This window comes from Rhea americana, unplaced genomic scaffold (assembly GCF_003343005.1).
Source record: "Rhea americana isolate MKP2758 unplaced genomic scaffold, rheAme1 scaffold_201, whole genome shotgun sequence".
In the NCBI taxonomy this organism is placed as follows: domain Eukaryota; kingdom Metazoa; phylum Chordata; class Aves; order Rheiformes; family Rheidae; genus Rhea; species Rhea americana.
This window is the reverse complement of record NW_028186162.1, coordinates 77,382-104,245: the sequence shown is the minus strand read 5'-3', so window position 1 is coordinate 104,245 and position 26,864 is coordinate 77,382. Positions and strand designations below refer to the sequence as shown.

The 26,864-nt window shown below is 36.1% G+C and overlaps 1 protein-coding gene across 3 annotated transcripts in view; it reads left to right on the top strand.

Moving 5' to 3' along the window:
- Positions 1-26,864, top strand: part of SCAPER (S-phase cyclin A associated protein in the ER) — a 167,643-nt gene that overhangs the window by 63,747 nt on the left and 77,032 nt on the right. For all 3 annotated transcript variants that reach the window (XM_085303941.1, XM_085303939.1, XM_085303940.1), the window contains exons 20-22: positions 9,155-9,291; positions 13,666-13,731; positions 24,527-24,653. In XM_085303941.1, the coding sequence (XP_085160067.1) occupies positions 9,155-9,291; positions 13,666-13,731; positions 24,527-24,653 (330 nt within the window). The remainder of the gene's footprint in view (positions 1-9,154; positions 9,292-13,665; positions 13,732-24,526; positions 24,654-26,864) is intronic.

Below are 26,864 nucleotides of genomic sequence, written 5' to 3'. Positions count from 1 at the left end.
TTTTTCATATTAAAAATTGTCCTAGCTCATGAGAGAAAAAAATAGAATACCGAGTATTTTTTAAATGTCATAAAATCATGAAAAAATGTTCAGGTAGTGACCTGATTTAAAATTGTACTGTTAAAAACTCATGAAAATATGGCAAATATGTGCTTTAAATGATCATATGCAAGTAAGAAAAAGTTATTCCTGACATTAGTAATAAATCCTGAAACCCTTTTAAAATTATTTTTTGCAATTACAGAATACTGTTTATTTTGAAATAGGTAAAGATGCATATTAATCCAAAGGCTGTGTGTAGGTTTCAGAATAGCTACCTATTGATCTGCTAGAATATATTAGCCTTATGTGCCTTACATTTCTGCAAAAATATGTAGTTTTGTATTTTTTTTTTCATTAAAATGGTAAATGATTTACAGCAATTAAAATGTGGTCTAAGCTAATACAAGTATTTCTTTATAATCTTCCTTGTTTGGGTTATTTTAATACTAATAGCAGAGAGAAAGTAAAAACAAGTGTTTGGAAATTCTGAAGGATGAACTTAGATGAAGAGCTGAAGTCAGATATTTTTCAGTTTTGCCTTTGTCTGCAGAATTGGGTTAGAGAACTTATAAGAATGCCTTTTCATTCCAAACTTAAAGATTCAAAGTTGGAAATAATACAAGAATAATAAGAATAACCAGTCTCATGGTCTTCTGGCATCTCYGCTTCAGTCCTGGCCAGAATCCAGAAATACGAAGGGAATGAAAATGAAAAATAATAGGAGAGGAAAAAAGTTAAACTTTTCAAATTCCAAGGTCATTTTGGCTCAGTTTTTTGGGTGAAAGTCGAACAGCCGGAAGGGATTTCCATTTATATGAATTGGTTATTTACACGTAGTGGAAACATAGCTAACGCAGCGCTGTATCAGATTCTGTGTAAAATGGGCTGTACATTGGAAAGGTCAGGCTTACACACACTCACTGTTACGCAGTAGGATTTAACTTCAGTGTTGCTTTGTGGTAGCACAGGACTCTGCGGAGGTTGTAGAAAGCAGCACAAAATATTCGCTATACTAGGTCACTCCTGCCCATGCCAGGCTAGCTTCGGAGTGAATCATTTTCTGCATCTCTCTTCCCTGGCTGTTGCTGCTGCTTATTAGGAGGTATATAGTGCTTCATGAGTGCTAGTATGGAGCAGTGTGCACTCGCAAGAGCACAGGACCTTCTGTCGTGGCTGTCCTAAAGCAACAATTTTCCTCTCCGAGAAAAAGCAGATGCTTTAGTACAATATAACTCTACCTATGCAGTCTTGTCGGAGCAGAATTTGTAAAAAGATGTTACATACTTAAAAGAAAAAGGAAATAAACATTTGAGTTATGTTCACTCCTAATTTGAGAGTGAGGGAACTTATTTTAAGAATTCTGTGCTTGGCACATTTTACTTGTATAATATTTTATAAATATGCATCCTAATTTAATAGTGCTGCTATAAATATTTGCTGAATTCATTATTTGATGTTTTTCTGTGAATTGGTAAAATATTAACAATTGTTAATAATTAAAATACACTAGCTTAAGTAGTGTTTAGTAGAAAATTTCTTGCCTTTCCTCTCTGCTTGTTCTCTTTCAGTGGTGTCCTGTAGTGTCTGGATACTTCAGTGGTGTTTTTATTTATTTTGTCCTTCATCAGGGAGTAGTCTTTTTCTTGTAATAAGATATTACATATTTATACATATTTATATGTGTACATATTTATACATATTTATATACGTATAGCTTTCATAAGTGGCCTTATGAAACGGGTGGTAAAAGACTTTGAAAGTGAATAGCAACTTACATCTAGTGCAGAGATCCCAAAATGTCATAGCCAAAGCGATTGGGTAGGAAAATGGTTTTGCAGCTGTGTTCTGGTTTGACAGATATATATATATATATATATATATATATATATATAAAATCCCTTTTTTATTTTCATGTATGGTATGAAAAGAGTATCAACTGGCAATTTTGTTCTCCAGCTGTTGTATTTCACTTGGATGACCAAGAGTCAGAATCCAGGTTATGATGTGGCTTAACTCATCCAGACTGAACTGTACTATACATAACTGTATTATGTCTCAGCATTTTGTGGTATTTGTGAAGATTTTTGTGGAAAATTTTTGCAATTAAGTTTGTTCTGTAGTCTGAAAAAAAAACTTTATTTCAGAAAATATTAATAATAATGTTGTAATCCTTCTAATATAAACATGTCATATAAGAAAAAGATAATTTAATGTGTAGAGAAAAACTTACTTGTAAAAAGTACTTGGTCAATTGAAATTATTAAGTTCAAGATATAGAATGAACTGAGTAGTTTTTCTGTTTCAGACACCTGAATTGGAGTAGGCAATATCTAGCAGGAATGTGACTTCACGGGTGACCTCATTAGTCTTATCTGAAATGGCTTTGGCAGCTCATTTTCTCATGCAGTTTGTAGATGAGACCCATCTGTTGCATTTGGAAAGTTTCAGGATTGACAGTGACTAAAAGTCAAAACAGTTGGGAATGGAGGAAGAGGAGAGGAAGAGCAAAGGCTTTTTTTGTAAATAGTCTAATTTCTGTCTTGTCTGCATTGTTTTGCCTGCAGTTTTGCATGTGTATTTAATGTCAGCTCATACCAGCTTGCAGAGTATTGAAACTTGCACAAGAAATTTGTTTCAGTTTTTAAAAAATGTTTTCAGTGTAATATGAAAATTATTAGAGTTTTGCATGGCTTGATTTATAAAGATCTGAAATTTCAACATATGTCTTTGACATATGTCAACAGAGTGCCATTAAGTATCAAATTGTATATTGACAAAGTTACTTTTACATGTCATAAGCTTTCTCTACTATAGATAGTTCCTCTCTAGGAAGGAGGTGCAGTATATCTTGTAATTTTTAAAGATAACATACTCGTTAATTTTGGTGGAATGTATGTAAATATTCCAGAGAGAAGTACCAGGATTATTTCTACTCTACTGCATTACTGAGCAGTCACCATACAAGAATATAAAGAGGAGAGTATAAGGATGATGAATAAAACGTTCAACTCCTGTTTCCATGTTTTGTGCTGTATTCCACAGTGTGGTACAATTAACTGCTCTTTGTGGGACAGATCCTGGCATCCTCATGAAAGCTGAGTGATATCTTTCTTACAATGCGCTTGATTTCAGTTCTGAAACTTAGAGGATGAGTTACCAAGTATGAAAAATGATGGCAGAAATCTGATACAAAATGACTTTCGGTTCGTGATAGAAAGTATCATGTTAACAGTTTTGCTGTTTCTTAGTCCTATATTCTACATGATGCTCTGAATTTATAGCTGGCTAAGGTCTGCAAAGAGCTGATGGTTTCATAATACCTGAGAGTTTGGGGTCATCATCTGTCAGGACGTGCTCAACATGTCACAGGATGGGGCCAGTAACACTTTATCCCTACACATTGTCGTAAAAACAACCTCCCAAAATGCCACTGTGGAGGAGGTAAATCAGTCTTAATATTTCTTACTGTGTTTAGCGTTTRCATTAAAAAAATAAAATTAAAGGGTTTTAGGAAGAAGTGAATGGAACTTTTACTTAAATAAAAAGCATTCAGAATAAGAAGCAAGTTTACTTTCTAAACGCTGTACCAACTTGACATTGCTGTTTCATACACTTACAGCAGTTACTTTTTTGGTATATTAACCTGTCCAATGGTCTTGAAAGTAAAATTACCTTTCAGATTAATTATTTGAAGGATTGGATGTACTGTACTTTAGTTGTGGCTAAGTGGATTTTAAAATCTTAGGTATTTTGATTGGTGTGTTTTTCCAAATAACTAGTGGTGGCTTAATAAAGCATTGAAATAATTATTTTTACATTGCTCTTGAGCATAATATAGCAGCAGCTAGCTTCAGACTTAAGCTGTCATTCAATGCTAAGCTATTAGTTATACTTGTTTCACACCTGAATGGTGATAAATCTGCCTAATGTGATAATCCCTCACTTTGATCTGTACCTGCAAAAAGTGATCGGKTTTTTTTGTGACACAAGATGTTATTACTCACTAAAATAAGACTAGAACYGTAGGTATGAAGTTTGATATTAATCCAAACTGCCGTTCTTGAAAGCCGAGAACTCTGAGAACTGACCTGTGCTTGAGTTCATGTGAGCAAAACATTTTGTAACCACCCTACGGGCTATTGACAGCAAGACCTCTCTCGGCCCTCCCAGGCTGATAAACGAATCTGCTCGTTGAACTCTGTAGTTTTGTTCGAGTCATCTGTTAAACCACAGATTAGATTAGGAAAGACAGCGTAGGCTGCTAAGGGGAAACAGGGCATCGTCCCCACCGAGCAGAGGCTTGGTGGTGGTCGCGGTTGCCATCGTGCAGCAGGAGGACAGCAGGTTGCTGCACCTCAGTGAAGATGTTCTGCCCATTTTTAATACAGCGTTGATTTCAAAGTAGAGGATTAACCTCATTTTACTCTTGCCATTACTTTGAAGAGTTTATTAAAGAGTTTGAAGATCTGATGAACCAAAAAATCATGTTGAACAAAGACTTAAAATAGTTTTTTTCTGTAATAGTCTCTGTTAACTTTGCGTGAGTATAATTGTTTCATCTTAATATGGCTCATAGGTGTTGTGTGAACTAATGGGAATTTACAGTGCTGAAATACTAAATCAGTTTGGAAAGCAGAGTTACCTGCTGGATCCTATTGATATAATTGTCATACTTGTTTAATAACTGAGCATCCACAACATGTCAGCAGTTAGCTACCTTGAAGCTTAGTGTAACAAAACAGTAATAAAATCTCAGTAGGGTTCTGAGCAAGTACTTTGTTTTCTTAACAATGAAAAACTTGAAACCAACAATTTCCTGTGAAGTTTGAGCCGTATGACCAAGTTAAAAAAAAAAAAAAAAAAGGCGGGGGGAGGGAATCAGTCAATGCTATTTTTTGAGCAGGAGTCGATGTCGAGGGATGCCTGTCCCTGAGAAGACAAAAATGAACTGGAGTTAGAGTTTCATTACCAGCAGTGGCGGGGTTCGTGCTCTATGCTACTGGCAATTAGTGAAAACCAACTTAAAAAGAATGTGGGTACAATCATGCTCCAAGAGGATACAAACTTTTGAGCTATCCTTAGGAAGTTTTCCTTTAGCACTTACTACTAAAATTAGATGGATGGAATTTAATGGGGGGAAAAATGTTTATAAAGGCTGTTGGTGGTTTTACTGCCACATATGGAAGTGACAGAATTTCTGTTGTTTGAACAACAAACATTGAAAAACATAAAACATTGAAAAATTTTTTCAAATGTACTGGAAGTTATACAGGATAGGCAGTGTAGCCAACTTAATATTACATTTATTTTTAGAATTTACTTAGATTTGTATGCTTGATTTCCTATGCCTAATGTTAATTCAGCGTTCATTTTGCATGCATGTGATTTATGATATAAATTTCAAATACTATTTTGACTGGATGTATATCGTTAGGGTGGATCACTCTATAATGCTTTACGAAAATGAAATAGTCTTTTCCCAGGAAATTTCACAGAAATTTATTTTAACAGGCTTATAAATTTTCTTGAATCAATGAAAGAACTTGTGAAAGAAAATAATAGCTTGTTTTCTGGAAAATATTGTCTATAAATTTTCTAACACTTCACCTTTTACTTCTAATTTTAAGAATACTTACAAAAGGGAGAGGAATAACTTTGGATTGTGTCACTAATCACTTTGACCAATAAATTGTGCTGATACATAATGGCACACTTATTTTCTTCTTCAGAATGTGCTCAGTATTCTGTAAGAGCTCAAATAGTTGTTATATTAAAAATATGGTAAATATATTCAAATAACTGTTGTTAAAGTAGCTATTTCTTGTAATCTGTGATAAGAACTTGATATGATTGGCTTTAAGTAGTACAAGAAGCCAAAATGCAATATGAAGGTGTGGTGTTTGCTTGTTGTCATTAAGAAGACTTTTCCRTAGTGTGAACTTATCTGCTACAATCTTTGTCATCAGAGGAAGATTGAGGGTATCGTGCAGAACATCAGGTTACCCAGGCCATGGGCTGCCCTCAGTACTGCCTATGGCCAACCATCGTTATAGCTAAGTTACAGATTGCTTCAGACAGCGTTTCTTTCCATCTTTGAAAACAGTGATGCTTTGCTCAGCCATCTGTCAGGCAGCAGGCAAAGCTGAAGCATCTTCTTTCTGCCTCACRTGTGTCATCTCCCAGGCTCCGGAAGTGTCACCGCAGAACGGGAAGGGCATCTAGAGCGGGAACATGGGTGACACCAGCGATAGCAGCACTTTCCCAGCAGCGGCAGTCGTACCTGAAGCTGTCATGAAACAAAATGGATAAAATTTGTTACACTGAAAGTAAAACAAAAAATATATAACACGTTTTCGACTAAAACAGACTGATTAATTGTGGGCATTGTAAAGTTTCAAGTTGGTCACTTTTGATTTGATTAAATTTGTGCAAGTTTCTTGCCCTGACAAAGATCTGAAATACATTGGTAGTTCAGAAGAGGTTAAATTCGGTAATGCACATTTAAATTAAAAGGCGTGTTTAGGGGCACTTGAGTAGAAATCTTTCTTAGTCTGTGAAATACATCTTGGTGGCTAAAGAACTTACAGTAAACTTCAAACTTGAGAGAAGTCATCAAAATAAGAGAAAGAGCAGTTTAGCAACTATTTTGCTTTTTTCTTGCATTGTCTCTGCGTAGTTACTGAATATTCTGCCATTTACTGGAATCATTACAGGCACCCGCCTACCCAACTGCATATTGTATGAATACTCTCTGTGAGACCCCCCCCCCCCTTTTTTTGGTGAGCTGTTCTATCAAAATTAAGAACAGCTTTAGGGGAATAGCTTTTATGATTATTCATCTATAAATTTCAAATATTCATTTTAAATATAGACCTTAGACTGTATTGGGGCAATCTATACATTTATTGAAAGTACCTCTGAGGACACAGGAATTTTTTAATAACATTTTTWAAAAACGCTGAAGCAAAGCATTTATTTAAAATCACATGATATAATGACATTCACTTTTCTTGTACCTTATTATGCAAAAAGTAGATTATTTCGTGATTAAAGCTTTTCCTCTGTGGGCAGCTAAGATTTTAGCCAGGTCTTTCTTAAATGCTGATTTGTTAAGTGAGAGGAAAAGGAACATTCCCATCAATAAATTGTAATGTTGTAAGTGGTGAATACCTTTGGTGTTTTTAAGCACAAATTAAGAGAAGTCTAGTTTTTGATGAGTTAAAATCATAGATCTTGACAGATTATTTTATTTAATATATTGAATTATGTTAGTAAAGCCAGGCATTGATCTAGTGTAGGTGTAAAAAGGCAGCTTGGAGAAGGAAGAGAGTGTCAACTTGGAGGTCCTTCCCATTAGGTAACAGTTTCTGTAGACTTGGGGACAAGTAATTAGTCTGCCTTTTCTGTGTGATACCCAGGAGGTGTTCTCTTCAGTGTGAAATAATCTCTTTCCAGTGGATGAGTCCATTATGTTTTCTGGACGCTGTGCTGCTGGCAAAGAACAAAAGAGTTAGCGTAGGGCGAGGAGCAAGTTCCAGGGCTGAGGCACACAAGCCTGTTCAAAAAAAGAAAGAAAGAGGAAAAAAAAAAAAAGTCTTCACATCAGAGTTAGGGTTTGGGAGAAAATTTGGGAGAAAGTGCAAACATCTTTCAATTTGACATGCAGATGGCTAACAGCAAATTCAGTTGTTTAGTAATGTAGAGGCCAGATTTCCTGGAAATGCTATAGAAATTAACCTCTTTTACTTCTTTAATATTGCCAAAGAAAAATTAAGAAAAATAAGTAGTGTTACATTTGTTACAAACAAATGTAAATTGGAGATTGTTAACTCCAAACAAAACTATTTTAAAATAAGGATGGACAGTAGCGCTATTGTATTACATCAAATCACTCATCTGTATAATTATTCTGTTTCCAATTTTGGTTATTGTGATTTTGGAGAAAAAGCAAGCAGTTGTTGACCAGAGTACGATGTACATTGAGGAAGGTACATGGAAAAATTCAGATGTTGGCTAAGAGAAGATAGCCTGAGAAGAGGACAGGGGGCCAAATGACTTTCTTCTCAAAACTGGGAGCATCTCCTCCTGTGGAGGAGAGCATGCGATGTTGACCCTGTTGYCACATGTGGGGAAGAGAGCCGTCCTTATTGTTTGGGATGGGTTAAGGCACCCAATATCTCTCTTAATTGGTCTGGATCAATATGGTCAATGCTGTGTAGTTCAGGAATGGGCTGGCCACATCCCTAGTGAGAGCTCAGATTGCTTCAAAGTATTCCTGGAAACCTTGTATAATACCCAGCAGCTAAATCTGGTCCTGAATTCTCCTGATTTTTGTGTCAAAATGCACAATAGTTGTGTTTAATCTTGTCWGTTATTGTTTACAGGATAAATTAGTGTTTTAGTAGTGTGTACCTGCTAATTATATGGGAGTTTCCCTAGCATCAGAGAATTTGCTTTGAGGGGTGGCTTTTAATTTCACTTTAAGTTGCTTTGCATTTTTCAGAAAGTGAGTGACACTTACACTTAACCAGTAATGTCATAATTAGTCTTTAATTGTTGCTGTAAAATAGTTGTAACAAAATTATCTTAAAGCAGTTAGTAGAAATGTGTAGAGCTTAACTGTCATGTTACTTTAATAGTTGCGTAGGAATAAATGAAGAAAAGTAATTTCTTGTTTTTAGAAATATGTCGTCATCCTGAGTTACGTACTTTTCACCTCACCTTAGGATGATTTTTCTCTCCTGTTTTTCAGCAATTGAGAAGTTTAGCCTTAAAGAGGGCATAAGATGTTGCACTAAAATAATGAGATAACTGTCCATTTTCAAGTTACCATATTGTGCTCTCCTATCTGTACCCTCCCCAGGTCTTAGAGGGTATTTCACCCCAGGTTTTTGCTTTTATGTAGTAGTTCTTTCAGATCTATTTACTTGTATTATCCGTCTAGAATATAAACAGTGTTGCTAATACTTGAACTGAATTTTATATAAAAAATTTTTTTCTTCACTTTCCTTCACCTTTTGTTAAATATTTACTGCTGTTCCTTCCTGGGAAGATTATCTGTAATCTCTGTCACATACTGTAAGATTAAATATTATTGCAATATCTTCTGCAGGAGCACCTGTCACTGAAAAAGTATATTGTGGATATTGTGGTTGAGAGCTCTGTTCCTGTGGAACCATCAAAAGATGGAGAGGAGAAGCAAAAAACTAAAAAGAAAGCCAAAAAGCTAAAAGCACGGATGAACTCCAGGTAGTACAAACTTTTTTTTTTTAAGTTTTTTTTTTTTTTCATAAACTTTGCCTTTTGTCCTTTAGTATGAGTGCAGTGGAAGGCAGAAAAAAATGTGAAGTTATTTGCTTTGAGAATGTCTTGAAAATAACACTGATGAGCCTAATTTATGGCCACTTTCTCTGATTGAGAAAGAAAACCGAATATCGATCTGAGCCCTTGGTTTCACCTGTTAAGAGCTTTTCTCATAATTGGATGCCAGTGCCCTGCCAAAACTGTAGCCTCTTGTAGCATACAATAGCGTGTTTAAAATTGTGTAAACCATGCCTATTTTTCTTTCTAGCTATTGATTTTTTTAAATGAAGTATCAAAGAAAATCAATACTAATCAACAAATAGAAGTCAGCCTGCTGTAGTGTCAAATCCCATGGCTAGATTTAATCATTTTTTGTTGCCTGTCACAACAAGAAGAAAGTTAAAAATATCTTAAAATGGAAAGTGAGTTGTCAGACCTGCAGTATGTCATTAGCCTAAAAAGTGACATCTGCAAATCAGTATGATATGCAACACATCATTATATCATGAACTGCAGTGGCAGTCTTTATAGCTGAAGAGTCCCCAGCTGAGGCTAACACTTCAAGTATTACAACGTTCATTTGCATTTATCTCTAAAAATACTTTTTGAAAGGTAAAGTTCATTGTTACATATCTTCTTTCTTGTTTTTAACCAAGGAGGGTTAAAGATAAGAGAAAGATATCTGGGTTTTCAGAGCTACTATAAAAACGAGATAGTTTATTAACTCATAATAATTAATGGCAAGTTAAACCTTTTAAAATAAAGTATTTTAACAATTAATTATTGTTTAAAATTGTTTTTCCTTTTCGGATGAGCAAAACCACTGTCTGGATGTCAAATTAGAAGCCACTGTTGCAATGGTTACTATTTTCTTCCCAGTTTCTGATTGCTCGAGATGGAGAGTTATTCATATTACCTGTTGATTTATTGCAGCTATTGAGTCCAATTTTACATTCTTACTCAGCAAGTGCTTCTGTTGAATTTGATCAGAGGTTTGTCAGACCTAGGAATACAAGCTCAAGTAACGGTTTGTTACTGACACTCATAGTTGAAAAACAGTATTTTGGATTCTGATTTGCTGACTCGTGGGAGTCTGAGACATTTGTCATCACAAATTAGAAGTAAACCGCAGTCACAGTGGGGCATCATTTTATAGAGGTAGTATGTTATTGAAAAATACATTGAAACTTCAGTGTCTTAGAGGAGTTAAATCAGGGCAACATGGGATGCAAATTCATTCATGCTTGTTTTTAAAGAGTGACTAAACACTTTTTATGAGGTTGCTGTCCTTGAAGATAACTGTGAGTTAACTAGAAGATTTCACCGTAAATTTTCAAATGTTAACCCGAAAGACTTGCTAATAAAGACGTGATTTAGTCCAGGACCAGTATGAAGCAAAGATTGTTACATGGAATTTCAACCGAAAAAATCAGTGAGAAAGAGTACCATTTGAGAAATTAATTTTGGCTGGGCAGGTTGTGCTTTACGTCTAGAGTTGATGTAGTTGGCACTTGAGTAAGTCATCACAGGATTGATGGCAACTACCTGGATGGTTACTGTATGTAAGCTTGTTAGTGGTAGTATGGGTAGGTTTTCCATATTGAGAAAATGGCTTAAGCTAAGTGGTTAAAGCAAATAAAACAATAAGCTCACAATTACAATATAAAATAACTCTAAATTAGTAATATAGTTARAGTCTACTATGTTTCTGTTCAACAATCCAGACAGTCATACTACCAACTGCCTTGGAGTTACTGCTCAAAATCAACTCAAAACCTAGGTGGGATGTATAGATTAAGTCCGTAATAATTAATTTATTGGGGGTGGTTTTGAAGGTGAAGAGCCTTTTATGTCCATATTTCACCTAGTTTCACAAGTGTTAACAGCAGATTATCCGTAAACCACAATTTTGCTCTTTGCAACGGTTACCTCCTTTAGAAAAAGGAACAGTTGTAACAAAGCCTSCTGTAGCTGAAGACTGGAAATTACACATTCGCTTCAGTTCCTAGGCAGCTATTGCATTTTAAACTTAGAAGAAATAAGTAACTACATTAAAATAGGTTGCTGTTGCTCTCCTGAGTTTCTGTAGCTTAAATCACCATCACAATATGAAAGCAATGAAGGGTAAAGGTTGAAGAGGGGAGAAATTGTGATCAATGGATTATTAGATATGTTGAGAATTTTTGTTAGTCTTATTAACAATATTTATAGCCCTAAGCCATTAAACTGGTGCTGTAGTAGTAACTGATATATAGCTAGGTAAATTATCTCAGGTTAACATGTGTGTGCTGCTATCAGAAGAATACTTCAGTGCCTGCATGGCAGACCAAGGACTGATGAAGCTAACCTCAAGCAGCAGAGGTGTAATTAACAACTAGAAAGTATATACAGTTGAGATATACTTTGCAATGTATTTTTTACGCACTGCAGTCATGTGCATTTAGTAATAAATATTTTAGGTGATTATTCATATTTGACTGACTTTTCTGTGCAAAACTCAAAGCTAAAATGAGTTGATTTTGGCTAAGAGACAGGAAGGAAGGCAAAAGGTTAATAAAGAAATCTCACCTTCATGTTTTATACTAAATTCAGTTGTGATTAATAGCTTTATTAATGATCCACAAATCAGAGCTAGTTGTAATGTAATAATATTTGCATATGGCATGAGTTGTTTAGGTTATGCAAGCTGAGGGAAAACTTGAGTAATTTTGAAAGGTTTGGTCCATTTAGTTAACAGAAAAATATAAAGAAATGTGCAGTGTATGTATCTAAGATAAAATAAGGAACTATTTGTGAAACTTGTCTCAGAAGAACGTTGATGAAATAGAAAAATTCTCAAATGAAGAGAAATTGAAAAGATTGGGATTGTTTAGTTTAGAAAGAAGACAAATGAGAAGATACCTATTACAACAGAAAATTAAATCAAGTCACAATTAAATTTTTACTGATTTTTTAAATTAATTTTTACTGAATTGTTCTGTTGCAGTGTAGCAGTGAAACACTAGTAGCTATCATCAGAATCTTGGAAGGATTTGAGAAAACAGTTGGACATTTGTAAAGCTGGCAAGAATGTCAAATGACAGCAGTTAATATTCAGAATAACCTAGAAATTAATATGAAAAACCATTCTTATATGTGAAAGTTATTTTGGGGCAAACTTTTTTTCTGCTTTTGCCTTGAGGGGCTTTTGATACCTTCCTTTGGAGTTTGTGATGGGACCGATTGATAGAGGCGGATGACCTATCTAATCTCAGATTTAGTCCTGCATGCCAACTGAATTCCTTTCAGATGGGTTTGCAGAAGTTTTGAACGCTGACAACGGGAAATTTCCCAGTCGGGAGTGATGGTTCTGCTTGTTTCACTGGGAACAGAACTTCAGGATACTAGAACAGCAGATTGCCCTTAAGCCCTTAGAGATCCGTGTTACTTTCTTGCAGTCTTCATTTATAATAAAAACTGAATGTAAGGGCATTTTTAAATGGATCAAAAGCAAATGTTTTTACAATCTTTTGTTTGGTTTTTCATCACAGGGTTCTGTCTCTGAGAATTTAATTTTTCAGTATCACTAGTGTCTGAATTTGCTCTAGTGTGTGCATGTGTTTGTTGCAAAAGTTACGGATTTACCACTGTGAATCCTACTTTGCTTGATGGACTGGTAATAGTTTTCACYTGGTGGCTCAGGTGAGCCAGAAGTACAGAACCAGTGGTGAAAGAAGTCTCGTCTCCCCACTCTTTGGCATAAAGTTAGTATAAATAAAACTTCTAAGAGTCTGAACAGGTTTGTGTTTCCAAGTGCTGCTTCCATTTCCCACAATAAAACAGCCGTTTGTGGAGGTATTTAGTTCTGTGTTTTATGCCTAACAAGGATCATAATGTTACAGTACAGTCATTAGTTTCATTAAAAATAGTRCTCTATTTGTAGACACAACAACGTATTTATGTTAATTTTAATATTTATAGTGTATTTATCTTTCAGTCTCCTCCATACGTCTAAATTACTAGTATTTTCATCAGATGAGATCATTTTAATAATAAGAGATTGATCACTGCAGTTCTTTCGCTGTTACATGTGTCACTTGTAACATTTGTTAGCGTTTTGAAAATCAACTTAAATCCACCATTTGTGTACTGATGTTATTCTAAAGTAGTAATATTCACCATGAATTATTACTGGCCAGTAGGTAAGCATCAGTTGTAGATTATGACAGGGCAGAAATGTGCATTGCTGTGAAATAGAAAAAAATCAATGATTAGGATTATCTTACTGCATACTGTACACTTTAGACAATAGTCAATAATGATGAATATTTTCTCCTCCAGGGCAAAGGAATACGAAAGCTTGATGGAAGCAAAAAATGCCATCTCTGATTCTCCATACAAAGCAAAGTAAGCATTTTACTTTGTATATTTTAGACATCCACATTTGTTTGTTTGTTTGTTTTCTGTCTGTACTAGAAGTGCTTCTGAAATTTTGAATGGAGYAAGTATGATAAACTTCCCTTTCAGTATGGACATACTGTCACCTTGGATTACAGATCATTCCTAATAAGGACAAAAAGTTAGACCTTACAAATGACACTTACTCTGAAGCCACTGTCTATCTTAAACCGTATAAGATACAATAGTAAAGTTAATGTGTTCATCTCTTTCTTTCTTTGAAGCAAGAAGTGTTCAGCTTTGCCCTTCAATATTGATGGCAAAAACTCAGCGCAGGAATTCTGAGGCTGACAGTTTCATGTTTAGCCTCAGACACATTCTCTCTTTGGTCAGAAACAAAAGTTCTTATGGCTAAAGCACAAATGTCTTCTGTCTTATCTGATRTTGTGTTGTTTAAAGAATAGACCTTTTTATTGCTTAGGATAAGTTTCAGTTGAAAACAGTGGATGTTAACATTAAAACAAGACCTAGTRTCACTGACAAATTCCTCCTCCTTAGTTTGAAACTGGAAGTTACTCTACTTATTCTTTCTTATTCCTTTGAAATTGGGTAGAGAAAGATGGTTTGTCAGATACAGAGGACCTGGTTTTCCAAAAAGCTTTTGATAAGGTCCCTCATCAAAGGTTTTAAAGGAAACCGTGTAGTCATGCTGTAAGTGGGAATCAGTTGAAGAACAGAAAACAGTAGGAGCACATAAGTGTTTGCAGTGTAGGGAAGTTACCAGTGCCTTCTGCTGACCTATTCCATTCAACATATTCTCAAATGACTTGGAAAAGAGGGCAAACAGTGCAGTGACACAGTTTGATGATGATGWTAAGATGTTCAGGATAGTAAGGACAAGAGCTTACTAGCACTGGAAGGTAYTATGGACAGTGACTAAGCAGTAAAATGGCAGATGAAATTCAGTGCAGATAAATATTAAGTGGTTGCACCTAGGGCAGGGGGAAAAGCTATCGTATCTTTGCATACCATTTGATGGACTCTGAAGAAAGCAAATCTTGTGTTAAAACTCTTTGGAAAGGAACCAAAACAGAACCAAGAATGTCATTGTGTGTAAATGCCTGGGTGATCTAGATCTTGAATATTGTGTGCACTTCTGGCCCTTCATCTCAGAAGGGATATACTTGAACTGTAAAAGCGTCAGCGAGGGTAACAAAAGAGATCAGTAATAACTTCTGTATGAGCGATCAAGTAAACTAGGTCTAGCAAAAAATGTCGTGGAGTGGATGTTAGAGGTCTAGAAGGTTACAAGAGGCATGTAAGGTGAGTGCCATTTGACCGTTTGCTGTCCTTCTCAGTACCAGAATGAGGGAGCAAGAAATGAAGATGGAGCCAAGTTCAAAAGAAACCAGGGGATGTTTTTTTCACACAGTATATAGTTAGGTTTATGGAACTTGTTGCCAAAAGTTATACAGATGTTGAAAGTTTACTTGGATTCACTGAGGTTTACTAAGTTGTAGAAAACTATTTAGCTCAAGAAATTCCTAAGCTGAAAATGGCAACACRAAAAGTATTAGTGAAGAGAATTGTATTTGTGCCTTTCTTAATTTTCTTGAGACTTCCGTTTGCAGTTTGTTGTTAGACCAGGTTTTGGGGTAGAGAGCATGTCGTTCTTACAGCTGTGCTCAAGAAATCTGTTGCAGATCAGTCAAGGCATTGTTATCAACAGTTTGATTCAAATACCTTTCTCTAGAAATTATAGGAGCTTTCCAGGTTGGGGAAAGTTATTTCCCCAGGTTGGGGAAATTTTCTGTTATTTCAGAGTTCAGAGCATTGTTATCAGACTTCTGTGGTTGTGTRTATAATTAGCATGTAAGCAGTGTTTTTCAGCAGTATCTTCGATCTTTTCAACAGAATTTGCAAACCTGCTGCTGAGTTTCAGTATGTATTTTAAAATAATAAAAATCCACGGCTAAGGTTTGATGTAAGAAAATGAAATATCTCCACCAGATGGCATACCTACATAAACACAGTGAGGAGGAAGGTTTTGTTGTTGGCTTCATTTCTTAATAACCAGCACTCCAATTTTAAAGATTAATTTTAGGGTGGATTAAGTCTTTTTTAGATTTGTAGTTTGTGTTTTCTTTCCTACCGGGGAAAAAAAAAGGCTAATTGTCAGCAAGTAGAAATGTGGGATGTTTGACTGACTCTGAAATTATTGTTAAGTTGTAATGCTTCCCTTTCAGTTTCTTTCTGACTTCTGATTAGGAATGGTCTGCTTTACTTTGGTCAGCTCTGTCTCAATTGCAGCACAACAGAAACTCAAAACAGATTTTTTTAAAAAATATTTTTGTAATCTTGTGACTGATGCTAAATTTACAAATTTAATTTCTCTTTAATGAAATACGAGCATACTTTCGGTCAGAATTTTCTGCTTCATCTACTTTCTTATTTCTCTCCAATACTGGCTCTGTTCCTGGATGCTAGTTCAGCACTGTCGTCTGCTTTCCTGCGCTTTCTCAGTGCCTGAATGCAGTAGGCAGTGTAACGTGGGGAGTTTTGGAATAAATTTAAGAATCCTTTATGCTGCTTGGTTTTGCTGTCTTTTAACTTTTCCTCTTTATTACATCAGTAAGCGAATCAATTCTGTTATTTTGAAACCAATGACAATTATTCTAACATAAACTAAAATGAGGACTGTGGAAATTGAGGTTTTATTACAAGGAAGGACACTTAAATGACATTGCACTCAGAACACCCATGCACATGTGCATACAGTAATTTGTTGCAGTATTCTGCAACTTCAGTAGATAGTCTGATCATTTTTGATGACTTCTGTTTCTTTCTAAAGAGAAATTTGAGATTTACAGGTTGGTTATGTCCTGCGTGTGAGTGAATCGCAAAGGTGACAGGCACTAGCTCAGGGATTCTGAGCAGGTTCGGGGCTCTGCTCCTCCTCCCAGTGCGTGGATCAGCTGAGGCTGGAGTTGGGAGGCATTGCAAGGTGCTGGTCACGGGGGAGGTGACGCGGCAGCACAGCTAGCTGGTCGAAGGCTTGGCTGCATGTAGTTCTGCACCAGCATGTTATGGGGCTGCACCCTGCTGGATGTAAATTAGCCTGATGGACACTGTTTAGCCTATTTTCTTGACAGATCTTCTGGGAGATTTCCAAAAATAGTAGCAAGAAGAAGTAGTTGGAAGAAAAAGAAACAGTAGTAGATCTCTACTGAAACATTATGGTATTAATATGAAGCTTTGAGAATAGTTAGACTAATGCCTTTGTAGCCAGAACAGAGTGTACTATACTATAAGCCACTATTAACTGCTACTGTACCTGGCTGAGAGAGAGCACGTCCTTGCCAGTACTGGGAGCCGAGCAGCTATCCAACACGCTCTCAGGAGGTCTGCAGAGTAACAGAGAAAAGTCCTGTCTCCCAACGAAGGGGGCAAAAACTGAGAATGCCAAATTCTGAAGAGAAATAAGTGACAGACTTTTATCTGCTTTTTAATTTCCTTTTGCAGGGAGGACAGAATATGTGTTCTTTATGTCAAAACAAATACCAATACTTTCTGTTTATTCCAAAGGAAAATTTGAGGTATCCAAATKAAGTTGGAAGTATGCTTACAAACAGAGAAAAACTTCTTTAGTAGGCTGTGGAACTTAAAAATGAAAAAAGAAAACTTTTTAAAGTATCATTTTAAATATGATGCAACTGATTAATTACTTAATGGATGCAAATGCATTTTAGAAGGAAATAAGTAAATATAATTGTTTCTTAGGTGTTCTTGCTTATACCTCATTTCTTGCCTCCACAATCCCAATCAATTGTTCGTGTCTTTGCAAACAAGTAAAAAGATTTATGGAATGCAGTCTCTTACCTGGTTTTAGTTTAGTCTTGTTCCCAGTTGCAGAAGAAAGACAGAACCCRGAATTAGGCTTTGGCAAGTAAAAAGTTTTTTAGATCACCTTTAAGATTAAGGTACCTTACTATTAGGAGACCACTGATTTCCCGCTGCAGCTCACAGGTTGTTTCAGTAGTTCCTGTTGGTTTATGGTTTAGAGATTTGTAAAACCTTTTGAGTCAAAGAGGTGTTGGTTCACGTGCTTGCAAAACCTTACGTTGGATGGCATTAATTTTGATAAGCAGACCAGCTTCCTMCTGCATGTTAGGCAGGGTATATGTACCTTTCTGCGTTCCAGAGTACTGAACATAAGTGATTCCTGAGTGGAATTGTGAAAGGTTCCAAGTTGTTCTTTAATGTTAGGGGAGAGTTGGAACTTCTTTTTATATATATATATATATAGTATAGTATATACTATATATATATATATATATATATATATAGTATCTATAAAAAAAATTATATCTCTAATGTGGGGAGTGGTAGTTCCAAATACTGCTTTATTTGTTAGATATTTTCCCTCTGAACTGCTTCCTGCAGCCAGAGGGACTTTCAAGGAAAACGACCGCAGCGGCTGTCAGTCGGGAATAGCCCCTGCGTTGCTCCCTGGCTTCCCTCTACTCTCCATCAACTGGTTGGTCGCAGGTAGCACTTACATCATTCTGTAAAAGCCTGCAGACTCCTCATGCATTTGTAGTATTAATTTGTATTCTCAGAGGACTGAGCTGAATATAATTATTTAGTATCTAGGCTATTAAATTAGCCTATCAAAATGTRTGTAGGTGATGTCTCAGACTGTTTGCAACACTCCCTGGTATCCAAGCAGAGCAGATTTAAAGCAGGGAGGAAACAACTTTTCACTAAGTGTGTTATTTGCACTTAATTAGTATCTTTTAATCCAAAGTCTCTGTTTCAGCATTAAAGAAATCTACAAGAATAAAGTATAATTATCATCCTCTAATATAAGCAGGGAAGRTCAAGTAGATTGTCATATGCCTAAAGGGAGTTAGCGAGATTGGAGGAAAAAAACCCAAAATGTAACCCCCTAGTCTAATATCTCGGCCACTAATTATCATATTCTCCTCATGCAAGAAGAAATATTTTTTCAATTGTTTTTCACTTCCTTTTTTTTTTTTTATATAATACATGAAGGGATACTTCGAGTAGTATGGAAATCGGAGCCACTGTTACCCTGAGAAGGGGATTCAATGAACAGGAAAAACTGGAAGTTAAAAGTAATTTCCTCTAAGAGTCTCTTGAAGAAGAGACGGGAGTGTAGTGTGAAGCTTGTTCTTGCAAAGATCCAAAGTTAAATGCCTTTAACAAGATCGTTCTTTCTTGTTTCCTTATGGTGTTTCAGTGCGTTCACAAGGCACATGTCACCTTGCAGGTTTTCTTGGTATAAAAGGCTAGGTTCCAATTAGTTCAATAATAGTTAGGCCAATTATAAGATATTCTACCCAAATACTGATTACTGGAAAGAATCAGATGATCAGTGAAGCTGGAAATAYTTGGGCAGAATTTATTTTTCAAATACTTGTGTGAAATGTAAAAGAGACTTTTTTTTTAAAGTAAATGAATCTGCTTTATGAGAAGTCGTCATTATTGGTAGGTTTCATTTTCAGCGAACTGCTAGAGCACTCTTACACAATTCAAATCTATTCAGAAAATAATGTTGCTAGAAAATTTTCATCGTTTTTCAAATAGTTTCCATTTGCAAGACCAAAGTCGCTAGGTAAAACGGCATTTTTCGTTTCGCTCCTGGAGCTGCGAGAGCACGCCGGAGCGGATGGAGAATGCTGCAGCGGTGGCAAACTGCCAGCAGAAGCTGTATGTGGCTTCGCGAGGTTGTGCTGGACGCTCGTGTTTTGGGCCGGGCAGGAACTGCTGGAGACGTCCGCGGCGCTCGGCGGGCGCAGGCGGCGGGGGAAGAGTCGGGGCTGTGTGCCGGGCTGCGGTGCCGGCGCTGCCGGGCGCGAGCCTGCGTGCGGAGCAGCCAGCCGCCCCTGCTGCACAGCCTCGCGCGCTAGCAAGGTCTCTGCCCGGGCGTATTTATCCTTCTTTACGTACGTGCAGCGTAGAGCCAAGAAATCGTGAATTTAAATGTGGAAGATCTGAAAATATATCAATGTTGCTATTTTAAGGCTTTCTTCTAGAGATGAAATGTCACCTATAAATATTGGTGGAGTTTTTTTTCTTTAGCCTGTAAAATATATTAAAACTGCTAAAGATATTTAGTCTATGCTAAAAAGAAACCCTAAATTTATACAGGAGTTTGTTTTAATTTAATTATCTGCTGTGTAAACTTTTAATATGAGTATCACTCACTTGCCCATTTGCATTGCAAAAATGTCAGATAATGCATTTTTATTTCCTAAACTTACTGTTTATTAAATTTTACATTATGCTAGCACCTCAAGACCAGTCAACCTCTTGTGTATTTTATGATACTTCTTGTACATTCTGAATTATCTGTTTGTGGGCAATATGGCAAAACTAAAATTTTAATTAGTGAGATGTAAATAACTGGATAAAACTAGGGGATAAACTAACTTTCCCATTTATTTAGCTCTGTAAATTTTTCAGTTATTTGTAGTTCCTGGTATGGCATAGCAAGAATTGGAAGAATGCAAAGCTTGGAGCAGAAGGAATACTAAATAATTGTTTTGAAATGGTTGGATTTGGACTCAACATTATTTCCACTTAATTTTTGGTGCAAGCTGCACCAAAGCAGTGTGCTGCATTCACCTACAGTATGTGTGGAGTGTGTATTCTGCCATCTTTCCAGGCCTCTTCATAGCAGCAATAAATTCTATATCCAAGCACAAGTCACCTCACATAGATTCCTAGTCCTTTGAAACAGTCATAAAGAAGATGATTCTTCTCCCACCATGATGCTGCCAAGAAGTCAGTTTAAAGAGTATTAAATTAAAATAATTTCTGCAAGATTCAGGCAGTTGGTGGGATAAGGGAGTTTTTATTTCCCTCCTCTTCCCAATATGAGCATGCAGCATACTATACTTGTTTGGCAGGAGACCAAGATATACAGTAGGATATGAGGAAGTGAGAAGTAATTCTTTCATCTGGCGGAACTGAAAATTTATTCCTCGTTTCTTATGGCACAATGTTGAAAATACACTTGTGAAGTGTGTCTTTTGGTAGACAAGTCTAGAAATATTTATAAAAGAAATGGAAAGCAGGAAGCTTCTCCTGGAAGGTTAATAGTTTGTTACGATGGTTCTTCCRCGGAGGACGGAAGTTGAACACACCGTTTATCTCCTGTTACTGCCCCTTCTCCYTGATTGTGGTGTTCTTGCTTTAAACTTATGTCGAGGGCAATCACAGTTTTGGTTTACCTTGGAGTCAACTACAGACTGCTACTTCTCAGTGAGGTAAAATGTACCATATATCTTTTAGAATTCTGTTGGCGTTAGGCTGACTATATCCACAAAGTCTAAATCCACAAAGCCACTGATATACGAACATTATAAAACTATATAATTTATAATTTTATAATCTATATAATTTAGCATCTCTAGTTACTTCTAAGTCCATTCAGGCAATCACAGGCCAGTAAATCTGATCTCAGTCGAATGCATTAGAAAAGATTTTGAAAGAAGGTATACTTAAAGATGCAAGTGTAAAAATAATATGATATATAATTCAACTTGTTTATCGAAGGTAGATTGTGCTGCTTCAGCATACTAGCTTTCTAGACAAAAGTAATATAGTAGATCTGTTTACGTGGGCTTCAGGAAAGCATCTGAGACTGTGCTGCCTGGGAAGGTTCGCAAAGCTGGCGAAGGTGCGGAAGAGTCGTGAATCGCAGGGGCGATGTTGAACTCGTCCTGTCCCGCAGGCAGAAAAGGGAAGCTTTAGGCTGAAAGGATGTTACTAACAAAGCATCAGCGCATAGATGCACAGTGCAAGAGCGTGATTCCTCCTCTGAGGGCTCATCTAGTGTTATCATTAGAGTTCTAACATTTTTTTGGTCCTTATCTCCTTTAATATTAAACTTTTCAGATGAGTGTTTTCCTGTRGGTAGAAATGAGGAGATGAGTAATAAACTCATTGCATTTAATAATAATAAAAACTTTTCAGATGAGTGTTTTCCTGTAGGTAGAAATGAGGAGATGAGTAATAAACTCCTTGCATTTAATAATAATAAAAAAAAATCAGGTCTGTTTTCACTACTGTCATAGTTCTTAGGGTCTTAAGTGTATGCATGTATGTAAAATGAAATTGTTGCATTTTCCGATGTCCTTATTGAGCTTTCAGCATTCTGTCTCAGAAGAACAAATACTATATAATATTTAACAGATTTTAAAGTTTTCTGTAAAAATTTTTGTTCAGCGAAGAAATCATCAAAAACCTATTCATTGATTAGCTAAGCATATTATAAAATCATATAGAAAAGCTATAGATGTGTTTTATATAAATCRGGAAGTGGATGTAAGAGGTCAAACAAATTCAACAGAACTTCAGGAAAGAAGGAATTCTAGAAGAATTCTAGAACATTCTAGAAGAAGCAACTGATTTAAGTTAATGTCTTAACAATTGAAATTTCCGTATGTATACAAAGGTCTTTCCAGACTGGAGAAGACAAAAGGAAACTTGTGAACAAAAGTGGCAAGTTAGTATAATTATTTTCTATTTGAGTTCCTGTTCTTGCTGTAGGTAGTGCCTTGATTAACATTACACATTCTGTTTTCTAATCTGTGATACAAATATCTTTTCTTTCTCATTGAAAGAGGTTTCAAATTTGTCATGTAGGGGAGCATTTTATCTTTTCTCCACGATACCAAGATTAGGAAAGTCCCTTGCTTTATAAACCAAGGTGATTAATCAGAGGAATGGAATTCAACCAAGATGTTAAATGAAGCAAGTAGAACTTGGTGTCTTCCATCAGATGGAGTTACAATATAATCTTTTCTCTTTTTTTCAGTGCTTTATGTATGCTTTAATCATAGACATGGGATAGAGCGAGTCTTTATTTTTGTTTAGTGTGCTAGGATATGGTTCATAAAATAGTCRTTCTGAATCGTGTTCTGTAAGAATCCCTGAGATACTGTATTTCTAGATCATGCTTCTGAACTGCAGTGATTTTGCTTTTCATTGGTGCTGCAGTCTGCTCCTTAGGCTCAGCAGAGTCAGTGGTCATTTGGTTTGCTATCCAAGCCCTGCAGTTATTGGTGTTTCAGCTTTTAATTTTCTTTCCCTTCTTTGTACGTGGTTTGCTGAGTTAGGCAGAGATTTCCTCCAACTTCATTTTCCACAGAGGTGGAAAATTTCAGTAGGGCAGAAAATCTCATCAGGACTTAATCCTCGTTATTTTTCTGTCATAGAAAGGTTCRCTGGCTCAGCATCAATGGATTCAGGTGACCAGAGGGTCAAGACACAAAATTCTGACAATCTTTTTTGTTTGTACTTTCGTTACATATATATGTATTTTCAAAGTCTTTTGAAGGCTATTTACAAATCTTCTTATATCTTTAAAGAGAAAATACACAATACCTGTTTTTCAGTGATACAGCAGAAGCTCTCTGTTCAGGTCTTGCCCCAAATTAATCTTCTGGGTTTTTTTTTTTGTTTGTTTGTTTGTTTTTTTTTTTTTTTGATGCATGTGACTGTTGTGGTGCATTCCACAGACATGCTGTCTCCTTTTGCACCTCTCAGAGGCTAGGCAGGGTAATCTTCTCTTTCCTGTTAGTCTGTGAGCGCTTTCTGACTAGCCCTGTCATGCTGATGATCTGCCCTTTTGCATTAAGCATTGAGATCCTTCCTCTTTTCCTTCCCTTTTTCCCTTCCTGTGGAGCAATATTTGCTTCTAATCACACCAATGTTTCTCCCACTTATTCTGCTCTATTACCAGCTTTCTTCCACTTCAAGCACAAATTGCTATACCAGGTCAAACCAAAGACCCCCCAAACCTTGAGCCTGTCATTAGGTGGTGCGTAGCAGATACTGAGCTGAAGAACAGGGGCAGGTTGTGAGTGACACTTCCCCTGTGTCTAGTCTGGGGATTTGTCTCATCTACTCTAACGTACCTACAGCTGTGAAGTCCGTATCTGAGCTAGTCATTGACTTCATGGTTAGGGTGAAGAAAGATGCGCTATGAATGTGTTTCATCTGATTAATTTTAGAGTTTGGGATGAGATGAACAGTGCCCTGGAATTGCCTGTTTCTCCTCACCACCAAACAAGGGAGCAGAGCTGATTAGCCCAGTTGTAAATATATAAAATGGAAGTGAATCCCAACTTGCATTTTTCTACATCTCTTTCACCTCTGCATTTTGGCTTCATTACTGACCCTCATTAATAAAATGCCCTTTCTGAGGTAGTCTGCAAAGTCACTACTTTTCGTTATTCAAAATAACCCTAAAGAGCCATTTCTTTTATGATGCCTATAAGAAATTAGCCAAGTAGTTTGCGGTTCTATTTCCCTTGCTCATCTCAAGAGTGAACTAAGTCAGCTAAGTGAAAGGGAAGGACTGAATGATGGAAGAGAAGAATGAAAGCATACTGAAAAGGAAGCTGACAAAGACTAGCAGGAGAAACTGTGGAGGCAGAATAGAGAAATTAGTTCTACTGAGCAATAACAAACGTAGCTAATAAAGAAGTGCTTTTACTGCTATTTTGTTCACATGCCATTTTTATTTTTTTCAAAAAAAGATAGGATGAAAGATCATAGGCATGGTAAGCTGATCTTGCTTCCTTACTGTGTTGCACATTCTAGGTGCTTCTGCAGTACAGATAATTTTAATACTTTTACACTGATTTTCATGACTGTTTTATTCAAATTCAGGTTAACAGAGTTCATATACATTACAAAGATGAAATTTTACTTGAATAGAAGTGTTTTCAGCTTTAACTGTTCTTTGTCTTTTTGTTTAATGTTGAAGGTTACAGCGATTAGTAAAAGATCTTCAAAAGCACCTCCAAATGCAGGATAGCTGTTCATTGCCGAACAACAAGGTTTGTGCTCTGGACAGGACTTTAGGAGAGATCTCTCGTATTCTGGAAAAAGAGGTATTGTGACTGTTACTATATAATTCATGATTAACCTATAGACAATGTTGTCTTCAGATGCCATTGGTTTGAATTTGAAAATGTTTTAAGCTTGTATGTAGGTGAATACAACAGGAGAAGCTTTCAAGTTTCAGAGCATATCTGAAAGGAGGTCTCCTCTTGAAGGAAGTTAAACTTTCCAAATGGGCAGGAGTATAAAGAGAAGACTCTTTATATTCCAGCACTGTAAGTTAACACATCTGATGTTGAGTCTTAGAGACAGGCCATCTAATAAAACACAGTATCTGTTAACATGTTAACATAGTAATTCCTATGTTCATAGATACTCATGTCTCAATATTCAAATTTTTTGGGTTACATGTATAATAAATTATTTTTGAAATAAACATATTATGTATAATGATAGGGAGGACTTGGAAGACAGAAATAGTGTTTTTTCCACTGCTTTTTCAGTAAAGTTGAAGTTCACATTTTCCCCTGCCCTGGAGCGAAATCTACACCTTTCTTCAGCAGATATGTTCAGGACTCTTACCATGAGCTTGATGCATATGCAGAAAGATGTCCTTTAATTACTAGTGGGAGAYGAATATTCTTTTTTACTTTGAGTAGCAACAGAGTTGCATACAATTTTTGTTATCTATTAGTTASTTCTGGCGTGTGTATGCTTCTACCACAAGTAAACAAAGTTTGGTTTGATGGATTGTATTCTCTATATTTTAGAAGACTACCAGATTTAAGAAGATTTTMAATGGCAAATTTTGAGTCCAAATAAGTTATTTTGTATATGAGAAAGTTTAAAAGTTGAGGCAAGCTTGGAACTTTATGCAATCAATGTCACGACACATAGCTTTATTATAATAAATTGTAGTAAATACTCCTTTATTTCAAGTTCACTGAAATTTAAGTACCAAAAAAGCCATAATAAAAACATGTATGTGATGTAAAAGTCAAATTTCTTCAAAGAGTACATTGTTTGTTTTCCAGTTTGTGCTAACACATACCAACTACATTAATAAGTGGAGCGGCACCTTTCAAGAACTGAGGAAGACTAATATATCTGTTTATCCTATGCCTTCTTGRTATATCCTCTTGGTATAACCAAAGGAGGCTGATCCACCCAACATCATTCATCATCAGTTTTGCTATCATGTGTAGTGCTTCACTGTTTGTTGTGGGTATGTGTACACACATAAAATGTTTAGTATGATTGTAGTATGTAAGAGTAGCTAGAAAAATTACATTTGTACAAATTGAGAGACAGGAGTGGTGTTTGAAGCTGGAGCCTTTAGTAGATAGATGTTTTAAAATTTCAGAGTCAGTGTAGTCTTGGATTTCCAGTGATGTAAYTTGTGAAGGAGTAAATCCCAAATGCCAACTAACAATTCACTTACTGTAAGTGCATGCTGGTTTTAAATTAATTTATTGTTCTCTGCCAGTGCTTCCTTTCTTTTGTTACTAAAATTAGAGAATGTGCTCTTACTAGCCTTCTCTGTCATAACCAATTTTTCCTGAATGGAGAACCAGCTACCAGCAGTATGACTTGTTCCAACAAAGCTGAATGGCAAAATGCTCCCTCCTCTGGATCTCAGCGTTACAGCAATCCTTCCAGATTACACAGTACAGCAGATTGGGAGGGCCTGACCACCCCAGTGGATTAGTAATAAAGTAGAGATCCTTTCTTCAGTGGAAGCTGTACATGAAATTGGGCTGCCTCTCAGTACTAAYTATCAAAATGTTGATCAACAGTCCCTGAGAAAAACTTGTAATTTCCAATCCAGTTTTATGCTAATAAACTCAAAGACCTCAGAAATCTTAATTGGCTCAAATTGATACCATATACATAGTTGCAGTGGAAGAGTTGACTTGACTTCCTCCATCCAAGTTAGACTTTATGAGGTGGTTTGCAAAAGTTCAGCAAACCATGGACTGTTGCCTCTGATGTTGTCCTTGTTCTCTAAAAATGGTACGCTATATTAGTGTCAGGTTTCATGTTTTTAAAGTATGTTTTTCCTCCATCAACTGCTGTACGTTATATAGTACTTTTAAATATCTTTGAAATTCAGAAGTTAATRTGCATTTTTAAATACATACATAAGAAGAACATAATAAGAATTAATTGAATTCATGAATCTGCATACTATCAATCCTTATTAAATCATTTATAAAAACAATTAAATTTGAAATTTAAAAGACAATATTCTAGTTACAGTT